General features: G+C 41.9%; 1 protein-coding gene across 1 annotated transcript; it reads right to left on the reverse strand.

Annotated features, from left to right (window-relative positions):
- Positions 1-259: 259 nt before the first annotated feature.
- g3bp1 (GTPase activating protein (SH3 domain) binding protein 1) lies at positions 260-7,877 on the reverse strand. The gene is made up of 12 exons (XM_087799042.1): positions 7,752-7,877; positions 4,845-4,961; positions 4,649-4,730; positions 4,384-4,557; positions 4,203-4,293; positions 3,015-3,108; positions 2,710-2,944; positions 2,509-2,613; positions 2,147-2,267; positions 1,868-1,993; positions 1,668-1,777; positions 260-1,579 (listed from the first exon to the last, which is right to left on the reverse strand). Exons 2-12 carry the CDS (start codon positions 4,937-4,939, stop codon positions 1,301-1,303), a joined length of 1,512 nt encoding a protein of 503 aa, XP_087655168.1. The 5' UTR covers positions 4,940-4,961; positions 7,752-7,877; the 3' UTR covers positions 260-1,300.
- Positions 7,878-10,041: the final 2,164 nt, after the last annotated feature.

Consider the following 10,041-nt stretch of genomic DNA (forward strand, 5'->3'; position numbering starts at 1 on the left):
AAGTTTATCCATCTATTATAGTAAGTCGTTCAGCAAAAGGCTGCACTATCAATGACTATTGCAATACAGAACAAAAAAAAAACTTAAAGTTGAAACAATTCTACTAAAGAACTGCTGAATGAAGTGCAAATATTTTTATTCGTGTGACAACAGAAGCCGAACTGTCTGAAAAGAAGAGGTAAATTACAATCATAATGAGGGTCTAGGACACAGGCATGCTCAGCTTGTCAAAGAATGTAAAGAGACAAAAAACGCACAGTTTAAAACAGTTACTTTTTTTAATTTAGTTCTCTCGTCGGGAGGTGAGCTCTTTTTAGGGTGACAAAAAATGAGTTGCATCAGAAGAAGCCTTACATGATTTGATACATGTTCCGTTCGGATGCATCGGGGAAATATTACACGGCAACATTAGTCAAAACAAAACCACTACAGTTCAGCTCATGGTCTGGTAGAATAAAAAGATAAGACAGATCCATCGCTAGGTACAACGGTGGCAGCAATACACAGGATTGCCCAAGCAGTAAAGTACACGTTCCTTTAAGAAACAGGGAGAGAGAACGCGAAAAAAAACCTAAATTCTGGGTTTTTTAAATCCCAAATTCAAGTAGTATTTACCCCTTTTTTCATGTGTTTGTGTTTAGCTTCTTAATAAATTCAAGTTCTGCATGAAAAACAAAAAGAAAAAAACAAAACAAAAGTCCAGATAATACATGTGTTGGTGGATAGAAAAAAATGGAGACAAATGGAGGGAAAGCGAGATGATGAGGAGCGACATTCTGGATTCCCTGAAGTAGGAAAACGAAAAGTAGCGGGTGGGAGGGCGGGGGAGAAAGAGGGGGGAGAGACAGCCGTTCTTCACCGTTTTTTTCGGAACCGGCTGTTAATTTCAGCAGGAGCTGGCGAGACTCGACAACGACGTCCAAACCTGTGTCAGTTACCGACATGAATCCCTACGACAGACTTGACCATGGAAATGGTAACACGTGGAGGAGTAGTGGCAGTCTAGGTGAGTACCATGCCTTAAATTTGTTTTCCTCTTGCATCGAGGGAAGGGTTGGAGGGGAGAAAAACTCAGGCTTGCTGGAGCCAATCCCAGCTGACAGAGGCGGTGAAGACCCTGGACGGGTTTTGTCAGTCCATCATGAGTTTAAGCCCTAAATACAGATTCATTATCTTTTCCTCCTGGTGTGCAAAGTACTGAGGGGATTTTTTTTTTCTTTTTTAGAGAAAACAAGTTTGTCCCTGCTGCGGGAAAACTAGAACAACACGGTTAACTAACTCAGGTTTGGAGCTCAGAGCCTCACTGGCGCTGGGCAGAGTAGCGCCCCTCGTTGGGCCCGGCACCCCGCCCGGATCCGAAGCTGGGCTTCTGTGCCATTACTCCACGGGTGGGAGGTCCTCGTGGTCCTCCTCCTCCTCCGCCACCGCCGCCTCCTCCTCCTCCTCCTCCTATCCGCTCTCTGGGGCCGCCGGGTCCCCCTGGACCTCGAGGCCTCACGTCCCGCCTGTCGCCCTCCCTGGCCGACCGGGTTTTCTTCTCTTCCACGTTCAGGCGGACGTCGCCTCTGAACTTGATGGGCTGAAGGAGTAACAAGTGTCACATCAGTGAGCTACAGGTTTTAACCAATAATAAAACGATCTTTCTATAAAAATAATCAGATTCTCACCCTGTTGCTGAGGATCTTCTGCACGGGCTCAGAGTCGTCAAACACCACAAAGCCAAAGTTGGGCAGCTTTCCTCCACTGTTGATTCTCAGCTCCAGAACTGTACCGTACTCTGGAGAGACAGAAGTGAATCGTGTTTGTTAAGACTGAAAAAAAAAAAAAAAAAAGATTTCTAAGAATTCCTAATTTTATTATTGCTTACGTTCAAAGAATTCTTTGAGTTCCGTCTTGTCCACGTCGTGAGGAACGTTTCCCACAAACAGCTGGTGGGCGTCGGGGTAGCGGATCACCCGTCGGCCCTCGGACTCGCCCTGTTCACCTTCACGAACTACACGAAAGAGATTTATTAGCATCAAAACAAAGACATCTTTAAGCTGCTCAGATAGTGACATGATTTGTTTAATCAATAGTACAATAACACTGTCTTGTCTGCCACATAACCTTAAACAAAAAAAAAGAATGACTGTACTGGTGGACATACCTGGTCGAGGTCCTGGTCTGTGGACCTGTGGGGGACCCCCGGGCCTCTGTTCCCTCGGTCGCTGGTCTCTCTGTGGTCGCTGTGCTGCAGTCTGGGACTCTGACTTCACCTCAACTCTGGGCTGAAACATGAGCAACAGCAGCATTGAGACAAATGTATTTGAAATGAAAAAAAAGTCACGATGTACAAATACAACATGGAGCAACAGTGACACCTAGTGTCAGAATTTAAAATTTCATCTTTGCTTCTGTAAATGTTCAATTCAGGTTTAAGGGAACTAATAATTTGTAAAATACTTTATAATCGAATAATAAAAAACAGGATCTAAAAGTCTAACACAAATACCGACAATAAAGACTTACAGCTGCTGTGGGAGGAGCTTTAACAACGTGTGGCGGGAACCCTGAAGCTGGGACGACTCCACCAGGGGGGAGGTTCTTACTCGTTACGGACGCCCAAGAGAATGGCTGAAGATGGAAAGAGACATGATTTTAAATCCCTCAAACAATCTTTTGGATTAAAATGAATCACAAAAAGCCTCAGCATGTCTTGGCGGAACCTACCCTGTTCTCCTCTGGGGCGGCGGGCGCAGGCTCGGGCACGGCGGCGGGTTCTGTGGTGGGTGGGGCGAGGCTGTTCTCTGTCTGTTCGTCGGCTGTGTGTGAGTCGGTTTGCGTTTCCAGCATTGTCTCCGGCTTCAGGTCCACCGGGGCTTCGGGTTCTTTCTCCACATCGGGCTCGGGCTCAGGACTCGCCGCCGCGGCATCTTCGTCGTTGCCGGGAGGAACGGGCTCAGAGCTGAAACGGGGGGAGAAAAATAAAAACATTAAAATGATGTCAAACAACAGGGAATGTAAGCATTTCCTACCAAGGTGTTGGGTCGTAGTAGGGAGTAGACTCTTCTGGTGTGACATCAGGAGAAGGAACCCGCTCCTCGAGCTCCTCCACCTCGTCCTCAGACTCTGAAAAAACAATGTCAAGAATGTTAGCAATCAAGTCTAATTGAGCAGTTTCAGCAGAACTAATCCTTTTGTGAAGCAGAAAATGCAACCAAGCACTTCAACACAGCGGCACAATTTTGGAGAATAATAACCACAAGACAGACGATCCATGTCACTACTCAGATACACAGAACTGTGGTCCCTAACCAGACATAGTCGGTTGCACAGGAAGAAACTTTTTTATTTTTTTTAAATACTCCAAATTCATGTGAAGCATGCGACTCTTGACATGTCAAGACGTTATTTAAGTTTACGAATAATAAAAAAACAACTTGTAAAGTACAGGGGTGAACTTGAATTCACCACAAACTCTATATGGATCATCTTGTTGCAGAGAAACCAGGTTGGTGCTCCTGCTGTTTCAGCACTATGGGGAGATGCACTTTATTTTAGTCGTTTTTTATCTGCAGGCCGGTCAGTGAAAAATAATGCCAACATTAAACCCGTCCGTGGGACAAAGAGAGGTTGGGCACCTCTGCGGTAGAATCTTTCAAGTCTCCGAAACTTGAAACTTCTACTGACAAACTGGTTTTGATCTAAACTTGCATTTTAAAAAAGAGGGTCCTGACCATGTAGTAGTGGGTTGATGAGGATACTACATAAGATCTGTGATGTTGTATCATGATACCGTGTCCTCATTTTAAAAAAGGCCAAAAGATGGAATTCTCTCAATATAAAATATGGCTGTGATCTACCAACTCAAAGAAACCTGGCATCATTTTCAAACCGAGAGCGCCATCTAGTGGCCTCTCACACTGCTTCATGATACATCACCAAGCAGCTGCTGATGTATAATGAGGCCTTATCAACCCACCACTACCATGTTGATACCACACACCTCTTATTATCTACTTTCAGAAAAACAAGAGAAGTTCAAGAACCCGTTAGCCTGACATATGTGCATATAAAGCGGAAGAAGTGCTGGGAGTTACCGAAAAGAAATTAAAGTCTGGTTTCTCTGCCTTCAGATGTGTAAATTAAAAAATGTAAATGCAAATATCAAATCCTGCCTGCCATATCATTATTTTAAAGAAGGGGTTAATGTATAATCTCACCCTCTGGAGGCTCAGAGTCAGAGTCACCGAAAACCTCGTCCTGGTAGCGGAACACATCGTTGTGGACGTAGAACTTGTTTGCGACAGTTCCCTGTGAGGACCAGAACACAACGGTTTAGATCCATTTGGTGGCAGAATGGATTTTTTTTTTTTTTTAAAGGTGGAGAAGGATCACACGAACCTCAGGCGCCAACACAAAGGTCTGCATGAACTTCCTCATGGGCTGCATGTTGTTGGACAGCTCGCCCATCACCTGCACCACCACGCCCTCGTTCAGGGTGGCGTGTGCGTCGACGTGCCGGATCTTGGTGTGACAATCCCGGAAACTCAGGGCCATCACCCGCTTGTGGATCTCCTGGAGGAGGTGGAAGTGGCGTTAAAAAACAAACAAAAAAAACACACACCTAACTACATCAAGTCTGGACTGGAGAAATAATTTGACTCACAGATTGTCCGTAAACAGCCTCGACTGGTTTGCCGTTGCCGTCCAGACCGCCGTGCACGTAGGACGAGTTCTTTCCATAGAACCTGAAACATTTGCATGAGAGTTCACACCCATGTTGTAAAACAGCTTTTATGCTAATGTAATTTTTGGGCAATGAATGGCTACAGGGCAAAACTCAAAGAAAGTGAAGAACAAACCTGTGAAGGTAGTCGGGGGCCTGGTTCAGGAGTGTGTAGTACTGTCGGACAAACTCTCGCCCGACCAGCTGGGCACTTGGCTTCTCCATCACCATTTCTTTGGTCAACTGGAAATGTCTGCCGGGGACAAAGGGCGGGTGGTTAGCATATGAAAAGGAGGCAGCTAATGCCACAGGGGAGGTGGGAAGTTATCAGACTAACAATAGTAAACAAACAACTCCAACATGGCCTCAGTTTTGAATAGAGTGTCATACGAGCATGTTAAACTTGTTGGTAGAAAATCCAACATTAATGTAAAATAATTGCAATCACAAAATCACTTTTTCGCTATATTTGATGACAAAAGCCAAACATACTACGGATATCAACACACCAGCTTCAAGATCACCATCCTGACACCTGCTAAAACATACACACGCGTGTTAAAACAACTAAACCATGATGAGTGGCAGGGCAGCCCTGGTCGACTATTTGTTGTATTTTTAGACAAGGTTCAAGTCAGAGCTGATAAGATGTCTCGAGAGGCCGGGAAACGTTGGTATGCAGTCGAGGCTCGATTGGTGACCTGGATGTGCCTCAGACAATCAGTCCGCTCGGAAGACTTGTACGAGAAGAGCCAAGTGATATCATCAATTCTCACAAGCACAACTGGAAAAATGTAAAACTAATCCCGTCTCTCTAGGAGTGAAATCTGACAAAACACTTGGGATTAAAAGCCTGATTTACAAACGCGCACCTGTCTTTCTGAACCGTCGTATTTCACAACATGTTGCAAGACTCGGATTCAATGAAATATATTTTCAGACTTCTTAAAGGGGTGTAAGGTACATACTCAGAAAACAGATATAGCAGATGCTTAATTAAGATGTAGTTTACGAGTTTTGTTTTTCTTCTTGTACCACGAGACGACTTCTTGCACAGACATGTTAAAGTGCATAGCTCTTGTCTTATAATACGAATCACGCAGCAGCTGGTTCTAACAATCTTTCCTGTGACTCATACCAGAAATGAAAGTGAAAAATATACATTCTCTATCTGACGTTCGCACACACGGAAACCCCACAAACACCTTCGACTGAAGCCTCTTGCAATGCGTTGTGAAAAAAAAAAAGATTTTGTTGGACCCGTGCCACTGGCCCAGACATTTGTCAAAAGGTACCGAGATGCTGCCAAAGGCAAAAGATAATTTTTAACCACTGTCCTGTTCAATTCATCCGTTCATTGTTAATAACATAAATCTGCAAATATGTGATATAGTGGCTATTTTAATTTAACATGTGGGACACAAAGGGGTCAACAAATGGGATAGATCACTGCCAAAAACATGACAGCAACTGACCAAGATTATGCTATATATATAGATATATATCTATATATAGATATATAGATAAATATAGTATAATAAGAGATCATCCTGATCACTACAACCATGGCCTAAATAAAGCCACCAACTATCTTGTGGCTAAAAAAAAAGTTTTAAAATCCGTGCAACTGTGCCTGGCAATGACATTCGACTTCCACAACTGCTACATATCTGGCGCTTCCAGGGCTAGATACTTCCGTCTAATGGAAGCGCTCGAGACGTTTACCCTGTTAGGGTACTTCCTGTTTAGTGTAGCATGTTATTTTTAAACTTATGCTACAATCAAGCTTAAAGAAATGGACTTGAAATATGAAGTTTTTCCCATGAGGCCGTGAAGGTATTGGACCTTTTTGTAGTGCATCATATTGAAGATGAAGTTGATGAAATTGAAAGATGAGTTACAGTCGCCCATGTTAAAAATTGACTTACATTTTTGCTTATAGCTCTAAAAAGTAACGGATTACTCTGAAAATAATCCCGACACTTAGTCTACATGTAGGAGAGTAAAAATTGACCTCATCTTTCTGTATATTACTGTAAATTATATAAGATATCTTGTAAACTACCACGTATTTAGTCTGATTATTTTGAAGTCCATGTTAATGTGTACTATACTGTTATTACACAGATCTAGAATAATAATAGTAGACAAAAAAATGGGGGCTATTAAGGAGTCCACACTTGGCAGGGTGAGTTGAGGGGTTGTCTTAATGGGCCGTCTGCCACACCTGTCCACAGAACCCACAACCATCTGCTCATGCAAACAGCAGTTGGTGCCGAACCCAGAAGGCTTGGGTCGGGGCTCATTGTCTTATCAAGTGGAATACATGATCACAGGTGATCATTGAAAAGAGGGGGTGTGTGGGGGGGTTGCTGGTGGTGGTGGTCTGTGAGTGGACGAGATCCAGGCATGGCCGAGCAGACAAAGGCCGCGCCGGGAGGGTGTTTGGTTCGGACTCTCACACACGTAAACACACGTTAAACTGCTACTACTATAAAGGATCCATGTGTAGAATAAGATGGTACTTGAACGCACCATTCGCGAGGTCGATCACGCCCGGCGAGTCAACACGTGTCTCGGGGTTGCGCTAGAAAAACCACCACCGGTTTTACACTACAAACCGAATCTAGATATGGAGTGAATCCAGAAGCTTTGGTGTTTGTTTTTTTTGCGTCACGTCAAAGGCGGAAAATAAAAGTAGAAATCATGGCGGCAAAGAAGGACAGAGTCACGGAGTAAAACACACATACACACCGGGGCGGCGACTCGCTCATGGAAAGGAAATAGATAACAATGGAGGTGGTTTCGGTTTCCATTCGAAATGAAAATGCGATCGATTTGAAAAAACGTGGATCAAAAACAAACGCATGGAAAACGTCTGTAGTAGTAGTAGTATCATTGTGAAGCACGGCCTAGCAAGCATGCTAACGCGTTAGCTCATGCTAAATGCTACTACTGTCGGTACCCGGTTAACAGACGTTTCCCTTCGTAAATACACGCTCAACAGACATCATCGGTGGTTATTCCAGTCGCGGGCACTTACCAGTGAGTCAGTTATCAAAAAAATGTGGAGCTTTAAAGTGATTTCTTTGAATCACCTCGTCGTTCGCCAGCGGCTTCACAACGTGCTGGAGTGCTCGCCGATGCCGGGTTCAGCTGCGCAGCCGAAAAAGACAGATCCGCCCCTCGCCAGCAGCTCGACCAATCGGGTTCGGGCAAATAGACGGGTGGCCAATGGGGAGAGGATGTTGTCGCGGCGTCGACCAATGGGAGCTCGGTGGAAGAGGAGGTCGTTTGTAGACGTCTTTTTTTTTTTTTTTCGAGCGCCAGGGAGTGAGTTGCGCTGCTTTGGAAGTGACGCATGAGGGCGACAGTTGGTTGGAGATGATTTCATCAAAATAAATCGAATTATAAAAACGAATTGTTGAGTGAAAAGCTAACATGTGATGGGGGGGAAAAAAGCTTTAAACCTTTTCATAAAATTAAAAAAATTAGATAAAACTTTTTTAATATGAAAATATTTTTAGGGGCGCATTAAATAATAACCCCAGTGTGACCCGGGGGCCCTTCAACTATATTTATGTGGCCCTCATCACGTCAGGTTAGAACTGATGCGCATAGAATATGTAGAAAATGTTTCTGACAGTAAAAATTGTACTTTGTATTTATTACTTTATGAACTCTTAATACAACTTGCTCTTTCTTGTTTTGGATCAAGTTCTTTGTTTAGGACATTATTTGTCTTTTTTTTAACATCTATTGCCCTCAATATATATATATATATATATATATATATATATATATATATATATATATATATATATTTTGTGTTTTATCTTGATTTTTTTAACAATATTTTTTCGCAATACTTGCAAAGGCAAACTTTTTAAAAAAAAACACGTTTTTCCATCAGATGTTGGCTCCTGGTTTCTCTTTGGCTCGATGGCCCCTCACAACAGTCACAGTATAAAATGTGGTCCTTGTGGTCAATCTCAAAGTGGCAGTGTTTAGTATTCTGCTTTGGAAAGTTCTTAGGAATAAGTTAAGACAATACAACTGGCTCATCCAGTTCCCTCTTTCAAATCTGAATTGAACAGTATTTGACATATTTTCTTACCATAGTAAAGATGGATGGATGGATGGATGGATGGATGGATGGATGGATGGATGGATGGATGGATGGATGGATGGATGGATGGATGGATGGATGGATGGATGGATGGATGGATGGATGGATGGCGAAAGGTATATAATCAAGTAATAAAATAAAGCTTAATAAGCACAAATTATTATTTAATTCTATTAAATATAAACTTTAAAATATTTTTTAATTTACTCTTTTCCCAAAATATTATTTCTATATTCCCTTAAAATAAATGACAAAAGCAAGTCCTAAAACCAAAACCCTGTGATCATATTTAGAGACAAGTAATAAATAATATAAATAAATACGAAGTGAAATTGTTAGTTTCTCTTGAGGGCCACATAAATACAGTAAAAATGGCTGCATGTGGGACATAAAAGATAAAATTACAAATGAAAACTTGTAAAATAAATAGAAACAAAGATATATTGGAATAGACAAAGAAAACGTTTGTCTGACCATAACATTTGATTTCACACTATTAACTATAAAAAACAGAGAAGGAACTACACACCATAGAATTGCAGTATATATCGATCATGAAAGTTATTTCATTTTTAACTTTACTTTATATGCCACATTAATGTAATATCACTTTTTATTGTATTTTATCATTTAATTTAATTTATTTTATACTATACTGTTATCACAACAAACATTTCCTTTGTTGTGTTTGCATTATTGTGAATAAACAGACGGGGGCGCTCTGGTGTGTATCATCCTATATAATGTAAAAATGTCACTTTAATTTATATATATTTTTTAAAACATCCCTGTTGAAATACTGACACATCGTTCAAAACAAATTGAGGTTTCAGAGTCAAACGAGGAGACAAAGTTTATTCTTGTGTGACGTCACTGGAGCACAACTAAAAACGACTCCTCCCGTCTCTGAGGACGAACTGAAGATTTGTTCTCTCCTGTTCAGACTCAGAGGTGGAACTTAACTCTCGTGGACGAGACTCAGCTGTCGCACATTCTTCAGTCTGGAGGAGCGGGCGCTGATGGTAACAGGGTAACGAGATTTGAGAGCTGCACAGAAACTGTTTGTTTTCTCATGTCTAACCCAGGTGTCTAACCACACAAAAAGTGCTGACTTGTGTAGCATGAGGATCATATTTAAAGTCTACTTTTGACATAAAATTAATATATATGTTTTATTAATATTGATTTATTCATTATGGAATTA

This window comes from Callionymus lyra, chromosome 9 (genome assembly GCF_982586985.1).
Source record: "Callionymus lyra chromosome 9, fCalLyr1.hap1.1, whole genome shotgun sequence".
Taxonomy (NCBI): Eukaryota; Metazoa; Chordata; class Actinopteri; order Syngnathiformes; family Callionymidae; genus Callionymus; species Callionymus lyra.